This window comes from Condylostylus longicornis, unplaced genomic scaffold (assembly GCF_029603195.1).
Source record: "Condylostylus longicornis isolate FDR11 unplaced genomic scaffold, ASM2960319v2 ptg000040l, whole genome shotgun sequence".
NCBI lineage: Eukaryota > Metazoa > Arthropoda > Insecta > Diptera > Dolichopodidae > Condylostylus > Condylostylus longicornis.
In genome coordinates this window covers 11,177,267-11,201,691 of record NW_026578009.1, presented here as the reverse complement: position 1 = coordinate 11,201,691, position 24,425 = coordinate 11,177,267, and the positions used below count along the sequence as shown (strand labels likewise).

General features: G+C 26.1%; 1 protein-coding gene across 1 annotated transcript in view; it reads right to left on the bottom strand.

The window, feature by feature from the left end:
• LOC129609673 (putative uncharacterized protein DDB_G0277255) overlaps positions 1-24,425 on the bottom strand; it is a 235,850-nt gene that overhangs the window by 138,048 nt on the left and 73,377 nt on the right. The window contains exon 2 of the mRNA XM_055521764.1: positions 1,402-1,474. Coding sequence (XP_055377739.1) covers positions 1,402-1,474 — 73 coding nt within the window. The remainder of the gene's footprint in view (positions 1-1,401; positions 1,475-24,425) is intronic.

The window sequence follows — 24,425 nt, the reverse complement described above, 5'->3', positions numbered from 1 at the left end:
TAAAATATTCAAAGAATTTTCCGTTTTAATTCAAATTTCATTAAACAAAGAAAATTTTTAACCTGAAGAACAAGTAAGCAATTCAAATAAAACTTATTACCTCATGCCAATTAAAATCTTAATTAATAATGTTAAAACAGAAAATAGAATAGCAAATACAAGTATTAAAATTATAGACATAAATATTGTTAAACAGACATTTTTGAAGCAAACATCGTCTCGCATCTGTCAAGATTTTCTATTAATTATTAAGAGTATATTAAATACGTTTATGATTGTATGTATTTAATAAAGAAAAAGCTTAATGTACCAACTTAGTAACTAATTTAGAAAGAAAAATTATGAATCATAAAATATATTATGCAGGTTCATGTCAACACATTCACATATATGTTTGAACAAACTCCCGATAATCATTTGTTGTATTGAAGATTTAGAGCCAAAATACAGAGTGTTTTTTTTTCATTAATCATCTTTTAATGAATTATTACTTTCGAGACTTAAAATCTTAGAAAACAAAGTTAAAATTAAGAAATATTACTTTGTCCCGCTATCTGACGATTTGCAATTTCACTAAAACTTGATACACAATTATAGATTAACCTGTTTAAGTTGGAGTTTATAAAACACTCGAAAATTTTACAAATATTGTCCAAATCGTATTCTAAGAGTCCCTCAGAATTCCAAATGAATTCCGCTCCCCTGCAAATAATGAATTTGCTACATTACGGTATAATATTACGCCAGGAACAAACGGGTATTTGACAGTCATTTGCTTACTAATACTTAGAGATTAGAGTTTCGGAATGCAATATTTGTCATAAGACGCAATATCTCAAATTTCTCAACGATTCTTCGAAAAAAATGAGGCCCGCACAAATTTCTTTTAAAAATTATACGATTTTATTTTTATAGTTCTTGTCTCCAAATAATTCAAATAATAAAAAATCACCCGGTACTTAATTACATACTAAAATTAAAAAGAAAATCCTAACCATCATTAATATTTTAATGAATGTTGTTTTTTATTCTTTGTTTTATAGTTTTTAATAACCACGAGCCTTCTTATTAGAAATATTTTTATCCCAACATTAAAAAAAAAACTATTCTTTTTTCTGCAAGAATTATTTTATAATAATATTAAATTAAAGATAATAAAATACATATATAATATAATTATCTTAGAATTATAAGTTATGAATGTAACTAGGAAAGTTATTAAATATTAAAAATCTATGCTATAACAACAGTTAACGAATATGAAATTAAATAAGATTGTTGGAAACTCTTCAAATATATAAGAGCTTAAAGGTAATCATTACAATATAATTTGTGTGTATATCTAAGAATAATATACAAGTACATAATGTAGGAATTATAAATTAAATATTAAGTACTTACTTTTCTGAGTTCTCAGACTCATCTGCTTTAATTTTTTCTTCATTTGATTGATGAATGTTGGTAGTATTTACTTCTGAAAGAAAAAAAAAATAGATAATTATTACAATTTGTATGTATGTATGTATTAATGTATAAGTAACAAAACCAACTTGAATATTAATTATAATTAATTAGATTTTTAAATTATGGAAATTATGCTTTTAAATTATGGAAAAAATTTACAAATATGCGTACCTCAATTAGAATCAAAATGATAATTCAATTGAAATAAAGTTCTTTTAATGCAAATACTTAGACTTCACAATAATTTGAATTAAAAAATTATGTCTAGTAGCCATTTTAGTTATTATTTAATTTCAATCGAGATTAACAAGAATTTTTTAAAGAAACTAAGAATTTTGCAACACTATGCACATGAGGCAGAAATTCAGAGTTTTGTTAAAAATCAAATTACAATTTGATAAAAATAATTTAGTAAGATAAAAACTAGTTGCATGTACTAAAAGTTTTAAAGATGCTGGTGGATACTGAAAAGTTTTAAAGATGCTGGTGCTGGGAAAAGTTTTAAAGATGCTGGATCAATTGTTAGCACTTTTCCAAAAAAGAAAAAAAAACTGAAAAAATGCGCTTATTCTCTCTGCCTGTCCGTCCGTCAGTGGCTATTCTTAAAATATTTCTGCACTTTTTAAGGTAGATAACTAAAATTTTATACATAAATCTAGACTAGGAACTTATTTCCGTAAAAGAAAATGTTTACCTTTCAGAAGGAGGGAGGCTCCCTCTAAAAGCTATAACCTTTTTATAACCTAAAAATATTCCATTTTTGGACTATTTGTTGTAAAAAAAATTATAAAGATTTTCGATATTGTTTTCCCTTTAAAATTTAAACGATAGTAACATTTCAGACTCCTCTAGAAGGAATTGCTGGAGTCTGAAATTTTACAACTTTAAGATACTGATAAGTAGTTTATGTGGTAAAGAAAATTTTTTTCAACTCCATCTTCTCGTAAGTTGTCACCTATCGAAATTTATAAAATCTGAATTTTTGATAGTATATTTCCGAAACAGGAAACTTTTCCAAATTTCTATAAATACAGAAAGTTAACTACTTTAACCCTCGCAATTAACTCTTGATTGACCATTTTGATAGCGCCCTCTTACCATTTGAAATATCTATTACAAATGAAAGTAGCTGATTATTAGTATTTACATAACTAATAACAGTATTTTTACTTGTTACAGGATTGTTATTTATTTTTAACTAATAATTATCGTCTAATATTTTTAATTTAATATTACTTATTCCATTTATATAATTAATAAATAACTTGTATAATTATTACTTTAACTATATTAATTAAAATAATTATACCCTGCACCTTCGTGAAGGGTATATTAACTTTGGTATGGAGTTTGTAACCACTTGAAGGAATCATCTCCGGTATGGACGTGTAAATATATTCTTTATTTAGACCAGTTCGTCTGGCCGTCAGTCCAATCGCACGACAAGTCAAAAGCGAATAATGCAATCGACTCCAAACTTTCACTCCAAACGACTGCTCTTGTAATTGGAACAATTCGGACAACGAGTCCGGGTAGCTGCATTATAACTCAAAGAAGTTATTTTAAATATTTCAAAAACTAATATAGATATTAGCAACAAATTTTGTAAGGGTGTCTCCCATTACATTCTACAGAATAGTTTCACAGGTTCTAGTAATTTCTATAAAACAATGAAAGGTGTAGGGTGTAATTCAATGAGTTTATACCGACTGAAACGTTTTTACTTGTTTTAAATTAAAGTTTTACCTTCGGATAAGTTTTATTAAAGAAAATTATTATTAGAAATTATTTGTGTATTTTTAAATGAACTTGATTTTATCTATAATTATAATATTTTTTTAATAATAATTAAGTAATAATTTAAGTTTAATTATGATTACCGATGGCTTAAACTGGTATTAGATAGTTATTTACTCTTATCGAATGGTAACCATTAGATTCTCATGTCTATCTAAAATATTCAATTATTCAATTAATTGAAATCTCTGCAATTAATTTATGCTACTAAATTTAATTAATTTTTATTTTGAAAATTTTTTCCTCTATAATTTTATTTATAATTTCAATGCATATTCAATATAATTATAAACTGATTCTTGTCAATTAAATATGAGTGCGTTAATTGAATATCTTGTTTTAAGAAGTTAATGTATTAGTTTACTAATTATCTTATGTATATACTTATGTCTTTGAAGAGATTATTTATAAAAATTTATTAGTTTTAGACATTCTGCCTATATTTGAATCTAAGTTTTAGAATTCGAATTTAATGAGAAAAAGTATGAAAATAGAAATTTTATACGTCATATAATTTGTTTATATTGCGATTATAGATCAGATATCCCTGCTTTTAGATATTTTCGCAGCACAGTAGAATAGTCGCAACAAAGGCTTCTAATAACGGTTTACAACTAATAATACAAACTATACAATAATACCGAATATAATAGGAACAAAATATTTTTCACAAATTCAGAATCTGGACGAGAATTGCGTAAGTTGACAAACTAGTTCAACAGCAGTCACAAATTTTAATATTTCTTGGGTAAAAGACAAAAAATATTATTTAAATTTCACTTATCATTTTACTCTGAAACAATTAACAATTTCCAACAAAGGAAATAACTTATTAAATAATAACATAATATAAGGGGTTAGTTTCCTAGTAAAGAATTTTTAAAATTCAGACGGATCACAAGAATTAATATCAAGAATAAATTTCAAAATATCTAAATGTCACATATTTGCCTCCTAAACGTTTAAATAAGATTGTTAAAGCTACCATAAATATTGTAAATTGTGAACATAACGCGATTTATAATTAAATACGCTGAACTATGTGCGAATATAGGACGACAGTATCTTTGTCTAATGCTTCTTTAATTATAATAAACTTAAGAAAGTAACAATTACTTGTTTTGCTATCATCAATATGTTATAAAAATATGAAGAAAGTTTATAGCACAACAATATGATTTAAAAAAGAAAAAAAAACAAGAAGTTGACATTCCTGTTTAAAAATTTTAAATGTCATCACACTGACAATCATTTTATTATTGAAAATGAAGCGGCAGTTTTTTTCGTTACACCCAATAACCTTAATTTCACCAATACTTTTATCCTTCTTTTTTTATGTTTTCTTTGTTTGGGCTCTTAATTGTTTTTAAAATTATTTTGAATCAATAATTTTCTGAGAAGTGCTAAGACAATCATGGGAAAATATTGTTGGCATTTTAAATTTATACGTTATACGTACATGTAAAATCTTCTCTGTGATGTCATTGCGAAAGTAATCAAATATTTCGTTATTCTTTATAGCTCTACACATTTTGCAATCTTTCATCTTGTCAGGTACTTTGATCCAAGTACTTATACATAATTTATCCTTATTTCATTTCAATGTCAATAATTTTGATAATCATTATTTTTTTATTATTGTAATTTACCTAATTAATTTTTTTATGACGCCTTGCAAAAAATATTGGTTTTAATTTTCATTTAGTGGACAAATTTTCATCTTTAAACATTCTTCATTTCTTTTTAGTTTTTGTTTGCTTTCTAATAAAATTTTTATTGCCAATTAAGAGGAAAAAACAGGCAACTGTAGGTAATAAAATAAAAAAAAATAAACAATTTTTTTTTAACTTGTTTCCAGTTTTTTTGTGATCAAAGAAGAAGCGTTAATTTGTCAATTTCCTATGATGATATCATCATATAGGTGGATAAACAAACAATAGATCTTCCAGGACAAGTTTTTTCGAGTCAGTGTGAGTAACCTTGAGTATTGTTTTAATTTATACAACACACTTTTGTGAAATTAAATTTTGAAACGTAAATATTCCAACGTAATGCCTCTTGGTTGACAAATCAAAAATTAGACTTTGACTTGAAATAAATAATTTGACTTCAAATAATTTATAGAAAACTTACTATCTTCTGTTAGACGTGACGAGTTACTAAATATCGACCGGCAAATTTTTGTTGACGTTATCAATGTCACTAATGTCAATAACAAGTTGATTATAAAAATTACCACATAAAAATAAAATCAAAATTAACTGGACAAAATCGAACACTTAGCTATTAAATCACATTCTTCTGCCAGTACGTTGTTTTGTTCTTTTCAAGTTCATAGCGTTTTATCTTAATTAAAGTAGTTCGCGACAAGCGATTGTCAAAAAATCTTTTTACGTGTACTATAAATGCCGCATGGCTGCCGTATCAAATTCGAATTTCATTTTAAATATTGCCGCATGGCTGCCGTATCAAATTCGAATTTTGATATGCGGTTAAATTTAGGTATTGTAAAATATTTAGCAACGGCATGCCGCATAACACTGCCGACAAACTTCCTTTATGAAGTTGAGTGACAGTGGCACAGTAGACTTGAAGTGACCTGACACAGTAGACAAACGCATACAGCTGAAAATACTTGACATTCTATACAATACAAAAAGCATTTTTCGTATTAAATAATATCAAATCCTATGTCGTGTTACCTCAGAGTGAGAAAAATTAAAATAAAGTTATTTTTAAATGACATGATTACTTCCTAAATTAATTGATGTTACCATCGTATACCAACAAAAAAAAAACAATGATAATGTAAAAACACTTTATTGGTTATTTGAGAAAAAATTGAAAAACGTGATCTTCATCTCCATTTTATAGGCCTGTAAATTCAACAGGTGTAATTGGTTTTTCTTTTATATTTTTTGTATCCGCAGTTTTTTTCTCTCCGAATTCAAATGTTGGAATTGCTGCTAGGATCGTTGGTACAAGTGAAATTTGTTTACCTATTTTATTTTTTCTTATTGCTTGTAAGAATTTAACAATAATTTTATTCATTGCAATTTTAAAACCGGTTTGTTTTCTGTATATTGTTGTAAGGCATTTTTTATAGGTTTTTGTTAAATGGGTTTGTAAAATATTACGTGATTTAAATCAATTGTAAAACTTTTGTATTTTTTTCGATGTATTTTTATTATGAAAAGTTATGAGTTTTGGAATTATAAGCGTTTTCAATCAATTAAAGTTTTATTAGTTTTAAAATGTTTTAGAAATTAGCAAATCCCTTATTTGCGGAAGATTATTTATATCAGAGTATACAGCTTTATGAAAATTAGAATAAACTATAAATTTAGAACATGAATACTACGATACAAAACTGAGATTTTCTTTTGATTAACACTTGATGTTTGTCTTATAACTCATAATTAGCTGACGGTATTAACTTTATGTACCAGCAAACGGGTTTATATTTAAGTTCCAGAACTTTTTCAATAACATTTTCCTTGACATTTTTAGTATAATTTTAAATTTTTCGTTATTTTTCGGTTTGCCACTTGTTAAAATTCTTGCGTCCGATTAACATGTTCAAAATAGTAATGAGCTTATAAATCTAGTTTATAATTTTTTTTTTATATTTTCTATTTACAATCGACTTATTCTAGTCATAATTAAATGTTATGTTAATGTTAAAATATATCACATGAACGATAGCGTCCAATTGGTCTACCATTTTTAATAACAATTTGAATTTTTACAAAGTTACATTTTTACTTCACAGTTTAGCTTCTATTATATAGATTGAGAATTTGCCATTTTTTTAGGCGTGATATGACATGAATTGTATCTGTCAGTTTTTTGGCCAATTGATTGGGATGGTTTTCTAATTTTGTTTTATATTTTACAGTAGGCATTTTGAGATATTCATGTATTTCTGTGTTTTTAGTGAGCCAAGGAGAATTCGCAATTGTTCTTAATACCCTATTTTGATATTTCTGTAAAATTTCAACATTGGAATTGCTAGCAGAGCCCCACAATTCCATTCCAAAGGCCCAAATTGGTTTAAGTATCTGATTGTATACAAGAAGTTTATTATTTAGCGATAAAACTGAACCTCCTCCGACCAGCCAGCATAAGGATTTCCATTTTAGAGAACCTTCTTTCTTTTTGCATTTAATATGGTTTAACTAGGCGAGCCTTGCATCAAGGTGAAGACCGAGATATTATACAGATGATGTTGTAGGTAAAGCATTTCCCTCAATATAAACAGGTGCGCAATCACCTTTTCTAAGTGTGAAAGTTATGTGACTTGATTTTGGTAAGTCAATTCAATAAAAAAAAACATTTTAAATATTGTAATTAAATGGCAAAAGTAACTTCCAAAACACACGATCAATCTGTTGTTAAATCGAAATAAAATTTCCATCTACCAGAAACAATTATGTAACTCCATAGATCATCTGCGAATTCGTTCGGGTTGGTGTAATTGTTCTCACTTTTTGGCTGCTAATTTGGAAATTGAAATAGAACGCAACTAATATAGTCTTAAATCAGTGAAAAAGTAGACAAAATGCTTCTAATTTTTGTGATTTACTGAAACTGTGATTCTACTCTACTTTTTCTTACCATTTTTAATTATTATGACAGTCTTATCTCAACAACTTGTAATCGAAATAAATCATTGCAGCCAGAACTATATTCAAAGCTCATAGCCATTCTAATTTAAGAATTTCCAATTTCTTTATTTAAAATTTTCCCTTTATTTTTTTTAACATAATCAAATGACTTTCAATTACAAATTTCGTGGAAAATTGAATATTTCATCTTATTTAGCTACTTTGTTTTATTAAATGGCATCTTAAAATAAAACTTGATCGCTCAAAAAGAATTGTAATAAAACGCGTAATCTAAATAAATAATCAGGAATTAAAAAGTCAAATCAATTAATTTTTAAAACAGCAATTTTGGAAAAATATTAGTTACACACTAAACTAACACTCCATTTATATAAAAATAATTAATTTATATACTTATATGTAATAACAAGGTATTGCTATTTGTCAGGAATCCTAATAAGTTAAAAAGTGGTGAAAATTAAAACAAGAAATTTTAAACTAAAAAAGGTTTAATTTTTGTTAAAACATAACAAATAGGAAAAAATAAATATAACAGTTATTAAGCAAAAAACTCTTATATAATATGTTGATTTTAGCTATTTTCAGACCTTCATATACTTTTTTCTAACATGCACTGAAGCAAGCATATCTAGAAATTAATAATTTAATTAATTTAATTTGTGCTCTAATTTTTTATATCAAAGCTGGAAGTAGATTTCTTTTAAGCCAATTTGATTATATAAATCGAATTTGAGAAAATTTAATTCAGCATATTTCTTTCGAAACAATATACAAAAAATTTTCAAAATAAACGTGTTCGGCTTAAACATTTCAACTTGTATATAAGATAACACTATGAAAGCAGCTTTAAAAAAAAGTTAAATTGGAAAAATAAGTGTACAAAAACGAGCTAGACGAAATTTCAGAAAGTCAATTTTGATTTCAAGAGCCTTACTATGCGATTTTATTTTCGTAAAACGATTTTCGTATTCAGCTACCTTCGTACTATCATTCCAATTCTGCAAATACCAAAATCGTTTAACGAAAATCGAATTATATAGTAAGGAAGAATTTATAAATAGCCATGGTTCGAATTCTATTTCGATGCCGAAATTCGAATAGCTATTCGGGAAAACTCTGAAAATTTTAGATCTTAACAAATTTTGAAAATTATTGAAATGGAAACTAATTTTAAATTCAAAATAATAGACTCTTCATCCCTAGAATAAAGATTAGATCAAATTTTCAAAATATTTTGATAAGAAAATATCCGCACTATTTACATAATAAAAGTGTACAAATATAATATAGTGCAAACTTATGTGCATGACGGCAAATTCGTAAAACAATAATTTCGTACAATGAACTTTAAGAAAAAAAAAAAACTTAATACTTGCTCACATTATATTGCGGTCTTTTCTAAAATAATTAATGTTTCAAATAAAAAAGTTCATTTCGAATTTCAAAGGAAAAGTTTTAAACCACATAGTCCCATTGCAGAGGTTTAACTTTTATATTAGATTATTAAGTTTCCGTAGGTCAAATGAAACGATATACCTATTTACACACGTACAAATGTACATATATGTTTGTATATGGGGCTATTATGTAAAATGTTGATAAAGTAATGGAAAATAATTAAATTCTTGTTTATTTGTTTTTTTCATTTCTACATTAAAATTTCAAAATAGATAAAAAAATTTATTTCCGTGCTTTCTTTTTAATTTTTAGACAAATTTCCTCTACTCTTTTATCATCTAGGAATTTTTTTTTCCATTTTCCATTTTCCACTTTTAAAATCTGCACGCCATTAATAACAAAATAAAATTTTTTATTTTCCGTTTTCAGTTTTATTTTTTTTTTTTTTTATCATATGTGGAAGAGAATAAGAAACGCTCCAATTTGTATTTCTTTTTTCATTTCATGCATTTTTAAATTTTTCCTCACATGATTAAGAATTGTTATTAAGCTCGACTGTTTCTTTACTATGTTCTATGTTTTCCTTTTTACTAGAAATTCATGACTATTCAACTTTTGAAATATTTAGGAATACCCTAAAGTAATAACTTAAAATTATAGGGTAATCCGTTGAAAGGTGTTCGTAAAAAGAAAGAGCCAAGAATAGGCATGTAGGCTTTAGTATGTAAATGATTTATCTGAAACAAGGTACTGATACAAGCTAATAACCACACGCAAAAGTTTTGATTAGATTTTAAAAAATCTGTGCAAAAGCTGTCGAATATTTCCATTTCTAGACTAGAAACCTCTAAAAGAAATTTGTATCTCACATTATTACATTCGAACTTAAAAGAAAGCACAAATAAGTATAATGTTATCTTCAGGTCAAATAAGCACAATTATTTAATTGAATTTATGTATTTAACTTTTTCCAAAAAAACTTCTCATTGATGTCTTGACGGTGATGGTAATTGCTGATCTTGTGAGAGGCGTAAGGAGGCCTCAGTGCATCTTTTTGAGGATTTCCAAGGGCTCTCACTCGTAAAAAGGTAAATACTCGCGAAACATGAGCCTTACAAATTACTCCAATTCATCAGAAAGTGAGTGTCAGGAGACTGTAGGATTTCGCACTTGAAAAGAGCGAACAATAGACTTTTATAAGCTGGTCGCTGTATACTGTTACCGTATTTGTACAATTTAAAATCTGAGACATAAAACGTGATTCTACATTCCTACACTTGGGTTTAAATTGTGATATCCGTTACTTCAAGTAAGGTGACGTAATTATATACTTAGTAAGTAAAGAAATTTGTAGCAGCATTTCAGAAAAGTTCTTTTGCTCTTTAAATTACCTAAAATATTTCTTTAAAATAATAAAAGTCAATTTTCTTATATTTTGTGTATTTAAAATGAAGCCAAACAACACTCTAATCTTGTTTTCTGCTGAATTGTAACCAAATAAGTAACAATAAAAAAGAACTTTAAATAATACACAAATGTTTTATTTAATATTGAAAAAAAAACAAAAATTGAAGAAAATTTAAGAAAAAATATTAAAAATTTTTACTTGAAAAGAAAACGATTATTATGCAAAATTATTTTCCTTATTATAATTTTACTTAAAAAGAAAAAACAAAAATGAAAAAGTGAAATAGAACGAATTATTTTTTCATTTCTTTCCCTTTCTTTTTCAATTCATAAAATAATTTTCCAACCTAATTTAAATATTCGTGCAAAAAAATGTACAAAAAAAAATTCTCATGAAAATTATTTTTTCACCTGACGATTTTCTTTACCACGAGTTTATGTATGTGTTATACTCAACAGACACCCAATCAAACAAATTATTTTATGTTGTGAAAAATTCTGGTAGAATTCTGGTAGAATTTCCTTACTTTAATTTTAATAACTATTTAGTCCACCGCAAAAGGAAAATCTTTTTATTGAATTTAAAGTGTGTACCTAGTGTTACAATCATATTATGAAAAATGTTATTCATGGTATAAAAATGAGTAGGTAATTGTGAGTTTTAAGACGTTTATAATGCAATTTTATAATAATTTAGGAAAATTACCCGAATTTGATCGTTTGATCCCCAAATCCTTAGATTGGAAAATATTTTCGTTCAACTAGGTGGAAATCAACTGAAATAATTTAGTATCATTTGCAAATAGTGACATAAATTAGTAAAGAAACGTTATATGCGGCGGGAATAGCTAAAAGTTAATACTAATTCTACAACGAAAATGTTATTGTCGAAACGTTTTTAGTGAAGCCAGGTTTATAAAGATTACCTTTATAAAGTTTTTGGGCTCAATTATGCATATAAAATTTTAAAAAGTGTAATTTAAGTAAGAGACAAAAAAAAATTAATCAAAACGGACATATAAACAGTAAGCCTTTCGGTTACCCTTTTTAATAATATAAACGTAGAAGGAATCGGTATGTGTGTACGTAGCATAAAAAATTCTAAGAATTTTTGCTTTAGTATGTGAAGATAATCTAAAAGAAGTTCAGTAAATCGCGTTTGTTAATCAATCACATTCCAATTTCCTACGCATGTTTCGTCAAAAATTGTCAACCCAAAAAGAAATTAAAGTACCTTTTTAAAAGAATCGGTGAAAATATACGAACATTCATAGACAACATTGCAATTTGGAAGACAATTTGCAAGGTCTTACATTCTTTTGAATATTTGATTACTTCAATGTTGTTAAGCATGAGTTTGCTACACCCCATAGTGTTTGTCATAACGATTGATTATTTTCCAAATTTTTAATATTCTGCTTTTCTTAATTTTCGTTCTATTCCATATACATTTATTTTTTTAACATTTATTTTTTTTAAATAATAAAGAAATCTCTTATTACGATCACATGATATCATAAGTATACCAAAAAAATTATGGTGAATAACAAAATAAATTGAACTCAAGTAGAAAAATGTTGTTTTTATTTTTTCTCTTTAAGATTCCTTTAATAATTTTTTTCATTCTTAAATAAACCATTGAAGCATTGAATTATCGCAGATTATGAGACCAAAACGAATTGAATTTGGTTTTATGAGCAAGATATCAGCTTAACTATATAGCTAGAAATGTGCGTGAGAAAATTATTTTAATTTCTCACAATTGTTTCTCATATATTTTCTTTTAAATACAAATGACCTTATACCCACCATGGTGTACAAACAATAATAATAACAAGAAATATTAAAATGCACCTTAAAAAAAAGGAAGAAAAAAAATATGACAGACGAGTACCAGCCAAGTACAACGTCTACATTATAATTTAATGTGTGTGAAGGTACTTTGAATAATATACACATACATAATATATGTACATAATTTTTATTATTTACTGTCACATACAGGTACTTTAAACCTTTGCCAGGTAAGTGAATTTTAATTTTTTTTACCCACAATAAAATAAAATAATAAAAAGAACAAAACGTGTTTTTGATTGAAAAAGGCATTAAAAATTTGAATTATTTGTAGGCATAACAAAAATAATCTCTGAAAATCCAAATAACTCACATATGAGCTTAAGATTTTAATTTTGTTTTTGTGATCTTTTTCTAGCATTTCACAGCAAGAAAGAATAATAAATGCCTAAGTATATACTTTTGATCTATGGGAATGAATCAATTAGAAAATTTCATAGAATTTTAGATAATATTGATGAAAAATTCCTAAGCCACAGAAAAATGTGATTGAAAATAACATACACCGGCATAGGTTAATGTTTTAATAATAGAAAAGCTCATTTCTCAAATATTTTGTTATCTGCTCATGTATACAAAAAGATCTTGTGTAACTTTATTGATATTAAAACAAATTTAACAAATTTATTATTCAGATTCGAGAATAATTATTCAATGAGTCAGAAAATTGGTGCATTTATCTACGTGTGCTTAACAAACCTGAAAACTAAATAAACCAATCTATATAAACTAGTTTATTATGAATTTCAAAATAATTGAAGCTAATCTCCATCTGATAAAATATTGAAGATATTGTGGTGGAGGATATTGTCCACCTGATTAAATTAAATTAAAAATTCGAAATTATATTCGAAATAGATTTAATTAATTTATTTTTTCACAAACAAATGGTACTATGGAAAATACGAAACGTTAACAAAAGGTATCTATTTTATTTATGCTGCACATATGCTCCTGCAAATGTGCCTATAATGCCGTATGATCGACGTCTTCCTAATAGATAATTGGCCCGGTTTCCTACTGCATTAGAACAACTTTTGTTTTAACTATATTAAACTGTAAAAATTTTATAATTGTAAGACAGAAGCATACAATGAATTTTATTTCCAAACATTAATTGAAATTATTTCATCTTCTTAATCAAAATTTCTACTATCTTCGCATCCAAAATATTATGCTTTCAGCAATGTTTAAATTATTCTCGCCGAACAAGTTTATGAGTTTAAAAATAATTCCCTTTACTTAAAAATAAAGAATGCCGGTAAAACGCATTGTCAATCAAAATTTAATATTCCAATTAAATTGCATTCAAATAAAACTTTTAAATAATCTTCTTTTATTTTAATATAAAAGGTCTTTCAAATTTAATGGATTCATTTTTAATATTTTTAACAATTTATAACTAAGTATAAAAATTAACATTTTTGTTCAAACAAATCTTAACTAGCTATTAGAGTTATTATTGGACTGATGGAAAATTTAAAAATAAAATTTTTATAATGCCTAAGGCTTACAAAAGAAAAATACAAACATTAATAAAAAACATAATAAAGTTGGGTCAAACCAATGGTTTGTGTTGTAGCACTTTTCCCTTCAACAAGTGAAAATTCTGCTTTTAAATGCAGTCTATGTATTCCTATCACACTATTAAAATTATTTTCATTCATACACAAAACTATTTTTAGGTTTGCATATATTTAGGATGAACGATTTATGCAGTCTTTGAAATAAAGCAAAAATTAGTATAAAGTGGGCTTAACATAATGCTCGATTTTAAGGGTTAATTGTATGAGTTAAGAAAAATAATTATATTTTTTAATTTCATGGAATTTACCGTTAACTTTTTGCGTTTATAGAAATTTAAAAAAGCTTGCGGTTTCGGAAATATGAGGTGTCAAAAATTCAAATTTTACAAATTTCAATAGACGATAACTTGAGAGGGGGTGGAGATGGAAAAAAATTTCTTCTAACTATGAACTAATGATGAACTATTTGTTAATGTCTAAAAGCCCCTAAAATTTTAAGTTTCTACATGCTGGGGTCTAGAAGAAAAACGACATCAAAAATTTGGAAAAAAAGGACTTTAGATAACAGTAAATTTGAACGACCATTTTGTTTTTTTAAAGTTTAACTATAGTATACCGCGCTAGGGGAAGCAGGCCACTGCCTTTCTGCATTTGCAAAATTTCAAAAATGTTTATGATTTCATCGCAACAAATAGTTAAAAAAGGTAATTTTTTGGGTTTTGGGGGGTATAACTTCTAGACGGGGGGAGATAGGCAAAAATTTTGTTCTACAGAAATAAGTTTCTCGTAAAGATCTATGTACGTATTAAATTTCAGCTTTCTATTTTCAAGGGTGTAAAAGTTTTGTAAACAAAAAAAGTGTCCGCGGACGGACGGACGGACAGAGTGAAACTAATAAGCACTTTTTTTCAAAAAATTTTTGGAAAAGTGCTAAAGAGGTCATTAATATTAGAGGTTATCAATCTTAAATTAAGCTTTAACAATTAATGTAAATTTAAAAAAATGAGTTTAAGAATAAATATTACCATAATTGCCATTAATTTAAGATTTTCATTAATTTCATTTTTATTCTTTTATACATGTTAAATGTTTTCACTTTAATTATTTTTATGATAGACTTAACTGTAAACTGAGGATTAAAAACTGTTAAGTATTGAAGAAGTTTACAAACATTTCTGTAGAACATCAGGTGCAGTCAAAGTTGGAGTTATAAGTTTTGAATCAACGATGTTTCAAAACTAAATTTTTTTTTGAAACTACTCAAAGCTTAAAAATTCGGAAAAATGTAAATGAGCCTCATTTATTTTTAAAGTGGGAAGAATGATTTCGAAATTACATTCATACTGCATGCCTAACTTGCCTTTACCAGAAACGTGGGCTTAAATCTGCTAAATTAATTCATTTTGATTTCAAAGGCAATCCATTGAGTAATTGGTCCTTTTCATAACCGGTAGTATTTCACCAGTATATATAATATAATAGTGAAAAGTGCCGCTTTAAAAATATTTATAAACAAAATGTTGCTAATGTAAAGAAATTGTTAAATATGAGTCGGGCAGTTAAATCACATAAACTGTTTGGATTTTAAAATAGTAAAAAGTATATTTGCAGTATTGCATTTATAAAAATTATCTTAACATCTTATATTATAGAAACTGAATTCAACTTGAAGCAATTAAAATATGAGTTGAATTTACGAGAGGATTAAATATGCCCTATTTACAATATTAAAGCAATTGATCAAGTATTGAATACTCAATAAAGAGTATACAATTAAATTATGCACTTGTCTTTCACCTTGTTAACGACCAGATTTTTTAAATTCGTTCCAAATTTTTAATATGTAAAAGCGTAACGTACCTAATATGTTTTATATTAAGTATGTAGATAAATTTAAAATTCGAACGTGCATAAAACAAAAAAATAAAAATTAGGAGCAATTTGTATTACTATTTTTTTCAGTAATTTAGAAAAATGGTTTTAGATTTAAAATAAACAAAAATCGCCTATACAGACTACTGTTAAAATCATAACGCATAATGCATCTCAAACTAATTTCCTTCTAAATTCTAAACAATCTGTGCAAACAAATGATACCTAGATCCTTTTTGAAAAATTCCCAAACGTGCATCATTACATGCAATTTACAAAACAAAAACAAAAAAAAAATTCTCACCAAATATTTTTGGTACGCCTTATGTAGAATAATATATACACACTTACAGGCATACATACATATTTTTATTTATTTTCGTTAAAAGTGCGTAACAAATCAAATATTTATTAACATCAAACGTATTAAGTAAAATCTTCATACTCTCAAACAAATTTTATTTTCAAACTCTTTAAAATTCTTACATTAGAATATTTTTTTTGGGCAAAATGATTTTTAAAAATTTAATAGAAAAAATCTTCTATTTACATCTAAAAACAAAAAACCTGAATTCTCCAGAAAATTAATAAGAATTTTTGCCTTATAGATGATAGAACAAGAAAAAAAAATAAATTTTTAACATTTTCTCACGAACGCATTTGATTTTTCTGTTCATGTTTTGTCGTAGAGGTGCCTACTTCCTTTTATTCGATGAAAAAAAATTAAGAATTTATTTTTGATTTTATTCCAAAAATTTTTCTAGCTTTTTAACAAGTAAGAAGCTTACCATCCAAAAAACGAAAAATAAAAGAATTTCTTGTATTTCAAATTCTTAATAAGTTCTTTTTAACACATCGCACAAGTTTACATATACGCAGCGCTTAAAAATTATAAAGCAATGAGATGGTTGTCAAGGTAAAAGCACGGTTGTTTTAAAAAAATTTTTAAATACCTTCTTGTTTTTGTGTTAAACATTTTAAAATTTTTGGGTAGAACACGTGATTCAGAAACAGGTTTATTGAAATCAAATTGAACAATCAACCATTCTTATGCTTTTACAAGTTTTTCACTACACAACCAAGAATATTTTTTTTCCAAAATGTTGATTAAATTTTTTTTTTTGTTCTCTCTGGTTTAGTTTTCTCTAACAATTATTTTAATGAACTATAACCATTCATTCATTCATTTTCACCACACACTAGAAAACTTACAGTTCAATTCTTAATGAAATTTCAGGTTTTTTTTCTTCCTAAGAAAAAAAAAACTTTCCCAAAAACTAGTTTGTTCATTTCTCATAAACAATAAAGAAATTTGATTCAAAAAACAAAAAAAAATTAAATTTTTTTTAAATAACGTAAATAACCGCATTAAAGATAATACGATAAAATGCATTCTAACGCATTCCATAAAGATCTTAATAGAATTATTGTCTTAACTTTACATACCCATATGAACACAGTGTCGAATTAGTAAAAAAGAAGAGGAAAAAAATTAAAAAAAAAATTCATTACATACACATAAAAAAAGGGTTAAAAAAATTCCATTCTTAATTTTACATTTTTTTTAGTTATTTTTTTTTGACAACTGCTGTGAATTACCACCCAAATAATTCTAAAATATCATTCTTGTTTTTTCAATATACCTTTGAATATTTTTCATCAACAGTATATTAAAGTACCAGCCCAGGCATTTTAAAAAGAATTTTTAATTCACAAAAATAATTCGGTAACGCACAAAAAGAAAAAAAAAATCCGAACATAAAAAAAGAATCAATTAAAGATCTTACGTACCCAACAAACCAAAAATTTAGAAAATACAGAAAAAGTTATGAACTTCAGCCATAAAAAATTACAACATCAGAAAATGAATAATTGCAATAATTGCAAATAGTATATCGTAAATATTAAATCAAATGTGATAAGAAGTACATCGTAATTTCCAAATAAATTTTACAATAAGTAAAATATCGTTAATCTTAAAGTAACTAAGATATGTATTTATAAGCGAAGTTTTATTGATTTTAGGTCTTAGGATTTACATACGACACCTCAAGCCATTACTAAAGCAAATTAAAATAGTTTGTAAATTAAGTATTGTTTTTTTCATTATGAAAATTCTATATAACAGAAGCCATGCTAGTGAATGGTTGTCATAGTACGTTCATATTTGTCATTTATTAAAACGAATATCTAACCGTTTCTCTCAACTACTCTTTTATATATCAACTAGTATAGGAGAGCTATTAAATTTATTTTTTTTGGATTAGAACGTTAAATGAACGTACGTTTTTTCACAAACTGTTATATAGAGTTCGTTATGACAACACTATTGATAAATTTATCACTCATAAAGTATGTACACATGGACCAAATTAAAAATCATGTAATTATAAAATTTCATTCTGTCAAAATATTCTATCGATGGCCATAATTTTAATATTCTTTGAATTAGGGTTTCTTCTCGAGAATTCTTTCTCGAGAAATTTTCAATTTAAAAATTCTGATTTCTCGAGAAATTTTAACTCGAGAAATCGCGAAATTCGAGAGAGTCAGAAAACAAATTTTATTAAAATTTAATGGGTTGCACTGAAATATTCCTAGCCAAATTTTTTTTATAGTGCTGTCCAATAAAATTTTAAATTGTTCTTATAACGGATAATTTTTAAAAAAATTATCATAAAAAGTCTTTGCATTTGCGTATTAAGAAATTCATACAATGTAAAGCAACTTGACATATATTATTCAAAATTTCGAAATTTTGAAAATATAATTTTGAAGAAAGTTAAATTTGAGTATATAAACCAAAATGTAACATTGAAAACCCAAAATAAGAAGACTAGTATTTCAATTGATGAATGGACAAGTTTGCAAAACCGTAGATACATGAATGTGCATGTACATATATAATAATGAAAATTCGCATGATTTTTGACTGGTAAGAATACACGGCACTTGTCCAGCCGAAACAGCTTTAAAATTAGTTAACGAAATGTTAACATTATTTAAATTGTCATTCGAAAAGGACGTAGTTGCTGTAACAAAAGATGGCGCAGCGGTATTGGAGAAATTTGGAAAATTATCTCCTTCTATTCAACAACTTTATTATAATCACGCAGTCCATCTTGCGGTTATAAAAGTTTTTTATACTAAAAAATCCTATACTGAACAATTTTTTAAAAATGAAGATGATGATAATATTAAAACTGATTCTATTTACGAGAGTGAAGAAGATGTCATTGAGTCAGATGGGGAACCATTGATGCTGTCCGGAAAATTGTAAAGTTATTCAAAAATTCGCCAGTGAGAAATTCTATTCTTCAAAAAGAAGTTGTTGAAAAAAGAGAACTGCAGTTAATTCATGATTGTAAGACACGGTTAATTAGCTTAATAAATATGCTTGTCCGATTCATTAAGCTTGAAGAACCTGTTATTAAAGCTTTAAATGAAATAAACTTATCGTTCCTGTGGAAAAAAGATTACACAAAAATTTGTAAAGAAATGGTTAGTGTGTTGGAACCTGTTCAGCTTGCTGTGGAAGAGCTATACTTCATTTTTTGTTTAATAATTTAAAAAATCAAAATAGCAGCATGGCCAATGAGATGTTAGATGAATTGCAAGCTAATATATTTAAACGTCGTAACATACCACTAGTTTCACTAATAAAGTTCTTAAGTAATCCAAAATTCACTCAAGAAAATGACGATTTTTTTAAATTATCAAATAAATCAGAAATGTTAAAACTAGCAAAATCACTAATGATAATGCTTTTTAGCAATAATATTGACAATGTTGTTGAGAATGTCGAATTAAAATGTATACCTCAAGTGCAACTTGAAAATGACATAGCAAAAACTTTGCATGACCAATTAAAAAGTTCAATATCCTTGTATACAGATGCGACAAAGCCTCAAAAAAATAACAAAACATTTTGCTCATTGACAAAAGAATTTAACATTTACGAATGTACTGGAAATATTACTCAAAATTTGCAAAAATTACTTGATGCGCTGCTAACAATAAGACCAACCTCAACACAAAATGAACGTAATTTTTCAACTTCAGGAACGTTTATTACAAAACTTCGAACTCGGTTATCCGATAAATCAGCAAATGTACTATGTTTTTTGAAATATCATTTTAAGAAATAAATTATTTAAAAATATTCAAACGAATTGACTTGTATGTATACTTATATTTTAAACTGGTAAACCTATATTATTCCCAAAATTCTCGAGAAATCTCGCAATTCTCGAGAATTGAAATACTTCGAGAAATGAGAAACCCTACTTTGAATATTTGACAATATTCAAATTTTAAATTCTTATTTGGGTTTCCTGGGTAAACTTAAATTTAAATATTTCTCTCTGTGAAGGTAAAATATTTTTTTGAATGTGTGCATGGAATAAGTATGTACTGAAGTGATTTTTGGTGTGGTGCCCTTGACTTGATATGATTTTTATTGATTGATCAATTCATTTCTTCTTTTATTATTTATATTGTTTTTTTTTTCTATTCTTAAATTGTATAAGCAGTTTTTCATGTTATGTTAATATACATACGTAATATGTATATTTCTATATACATATGTACACCTATATATTCATGTATGGCTTTGTTTAATAATTATATAAGGATATACACATAAATACATGTATGTATGCAGGTGAACATGTATACACTATACATTGTAGATTTATGAGATTGTACTTTATAAAGGTATCTTCAATATTAAACTAGTTATACATTAAAAATATGTATATAAAAACACTAAACGTCATAGTTGTGTGGTACAAGCCCATAATAATAAATAAGAAATTTGAGAATGGTTGTTAGTTAACCCATTTTCTTTTTTTTGTGTCTCGAAAAAAAAAAGTGTTCTTATAAGATTTTGTAAACTGTCATGTAAAAAAATTTATTTTTAGGAAGTTTTTCTTAAAATTTTGATGACTCACAATTTGAATAATTTTGTGTAATATTAATAAAAGTTAACATAAGATGATGTTGTATATGTGCAAGTGTAAAGGTACATGCTTCTAAATATGTTAACTACATACAAAGCTATTATCGAAAAAAAGGATTGCCTTGGTTTACCTTAAAACATTAATTATTGTTTATTTTAAAAGTTTTGAATGTTAAAATGTATATAGTAGATTTACTTACAGATGTATATACTCGTAGTTAGGTAAAATATGTATGTAGCTGGTTGAAATAAGTATTTCTACATATATTAGCACAATTATTCAACCAGCGCAGCTATTCCTAATTTGATATTGATCTAAAACGCTTATTCTATTCGCATGTAATTAGAAAGTGGTTGCTTCATAAATCAAATGTTCACTGAATATTTCATTAGTCTATGTTGATATAACAATTAGAAATATCTGGATTCCTAAGAGTCAGAAACCAGCCAGTTTTATGTAATAATAGACAATATCATTATAAAAAGTATATTGGACACAAAGGAAATCAAAATAAATAATGAATTCAAGATTTTAACTCTTAAATTTTATAATATTTTGTCATACCTCTGATAGTGTCACTGTCTCGGCAGCATCTTTTGAATACCTAGAAGTCTCTAATCAAATATCAACGAAATATGCTAAGAGTTAAACTATTTCATTTGCAATTTCTTTGCACATGCTACTTCATACAATTATAGAACAGTACAAAGTACACACGTACAAAACATCATCGATCTTGTCTCTAAGCCACTCATATCTTAAATATAAAATGCATTATGAAATACCTTATGTATACGTTATAACCAACATTGATTTTATTATTGTAACAGTAATTATTATTGATTTGTATGTTTGCATTAACAAAATATTAAAAACACATTATCTTAAAGGATACAAAAACAGGTTCAGTCAGGCAACGCTTTTTCCTACGAAATTCGACTCGCACTGCATATAATTAAATATTATAAGCCTTTTATTATAATATTGATCAATTTACGTAAATAGCAATGAAAATTTGAAACATATTTAATTTAAAATGAATACTATAACAACTGTTATGACAATAAAATTAACAATAAATTTATTAAATAATATAAAATAATAAAAAGAAAATAGCAAAGAAAAATTTCTTTTGCTGATTGAATCGTGCATGAATTAAAAAAAATATACTCTTAATAAATTCACGCAATATTTACATTGCAACATTGTAATTTTTATTGTTAATATTAATTAAATATTGGCGTAGGTGAATATACAGTATCAATCGAGAATAAATGCGCTAAATATTGTAAGAATCGAGTATGAAACTTTGGGGCAGAAGATAAAACAGTGAAAAACTCGTCGTTGAAGTCAAAAATTTGAAGTCGTCTGGTTTCTTAAAATTTATATGCAAAAACTAGAGTCAGATTTAAATTTGAAATTTAAAAATAAATTGAATTGGGAGTCGGAGTACTTTCGACTAGAGTAATGTAAAACTTTCCCTTAAAACTATAGAGTCGAAATCCAGCAATCGAAATTTAAGAAAAAAATAGATTCTAGAAGTTGCAGGAATATGGATTAAATGGACGCAGTAACCACTTAAATTTGAATCAGATTCGAAAATTTCAAAATAAAATTATTTTTTAAAATTTATAGAGAAAAGTAGAACTCAAAGACAAATTTGAAGTGTCAACTATACTTCGGAGTCAACTTCGTAATCTATTTTAGGAATACTCCAATAAAAACTTTTGTGTAATTCAATTGAATTTTTTCTAGATAAGCTTTAAAATTTAATTAAGAAAAAAAAAACAAACCAAAAGCACCTGAAGTTGATGGGCTAAATGAAAATTTCCTTTTCCAAAATTCAAAATTCTCACTGTCTATACCACATAATATTTAATTGCTTAAAGCTAAAATGTGTTTCGGTGCAGTTCTCTTTTATTTTCTTTCACGGGAGGCCTTTAGGTCTTTAATAGTAATTTAAACTTGATATCATGCAATTAATATAATTAGAGAAGAGAGAGATTAAAAAAAAAAATAAAAATTATTTTTACATATGCATAAGTTTGTATAAAGACAAAATATATTGTATATACTTTCATACAAACTTAACTGAATTATGTACCATGAGTCAATGTATAAATGGTCGTGCATGTACAAAAGACAAAATAAGGAACAAGGAAAAATTTACTCCCGTATTTTGTTCATTTAAATACATTTAATTATAATGAAGTATTAAAATCATGTATGGAAAAATATAAAGGCATTTTATATACAAAAGCAACAATATAACAAATGTTATTAGGGTGTGAACTGATTGAACAGAAATTGACGAATATGCTGCCGCTAACATTATTTTGGGAAAATATCGAAAATAATAAAACAGAATCGATTGTTAGAAATTCGTTATTAAAAATTTGAATTTTCCTTATTTTTTTTCTCTCTCATTATTCATTTCTGTAATTTTTACAATGTATAAAACATAAAGAGATTTTGGATCTCATTTAGATTAATATTTGAATTAAAGTTATTATAGAGCTGTATACAAGTTGTTGAACTCTTTTATAAAATGCCATTACTTGTTGATTTTTAAAATAAATTAAAAAATCGAAAATAAATACACAGACACAAAATTATTTTAATTTCTTTGTTAATAACTTCAGGTTAGGCTATAGGTTAAAATCTAGATCAAAACTATAACCCATTGTAAAAAAAGCAATTGTAATTGAATAGAAATTCAACACAGAAATGTGTAAAAACGTACAATACTCGTTAATGTGTAATTACTTTGTGTATATAAATTGAAATATCTATTAAATACCCAAATAAATAAATTAAAAAATTAGTTGAAAGAGAAAAAAAAATGAATGTTTTTTTATTGTGATTTAAGGTTACTAGAGTTTGTAAGAAATTAAAAAATCGATAAACAATTAAGCTGGTCACCTTAGGGTTACGCTTTACAATATTACAAAATATTATTCAAATATTGATAATAATTGTTAGTTGGTTGCAGAACAAGAGCTGATGAGATTGATTTTGAGAAATTAGTGAGTAACAAATAGTAGTATGAGCACAAACGCTTCACTTATACAAGCAAATATCATTTATAAAATAGAAATTGTACCGTTAATGTGAGTTGTAAACATTAAAACTATACCTCACAACATAGTCATACAAGATATAATATTAACGCCGAGTTTATACATTTATTATATATAAAATATTTGTTTAAAGGTTTTGTTTGATGAGAATATACGATGGCGCACTTTGTATATGAAAAAAAAATTTTCTGACATTATTTAAACATTAAACTTTTATCAAAATTTAAGTCACATCAAACAATCTTCATAAACAATGTTTGATAATGATTAATGACAATATCTGAACAATCATAAAAATATGTATGAAAGCAAACAAAATAGCTGTGACAGACATACAATTTTTAGTTTTGCATTTGTTTGATTGCTTATTTGTATTCCGGAAATTTATATTTAAGCGTGCATATATGCAACCGTATGATCGCATGCAATTAAGAAATC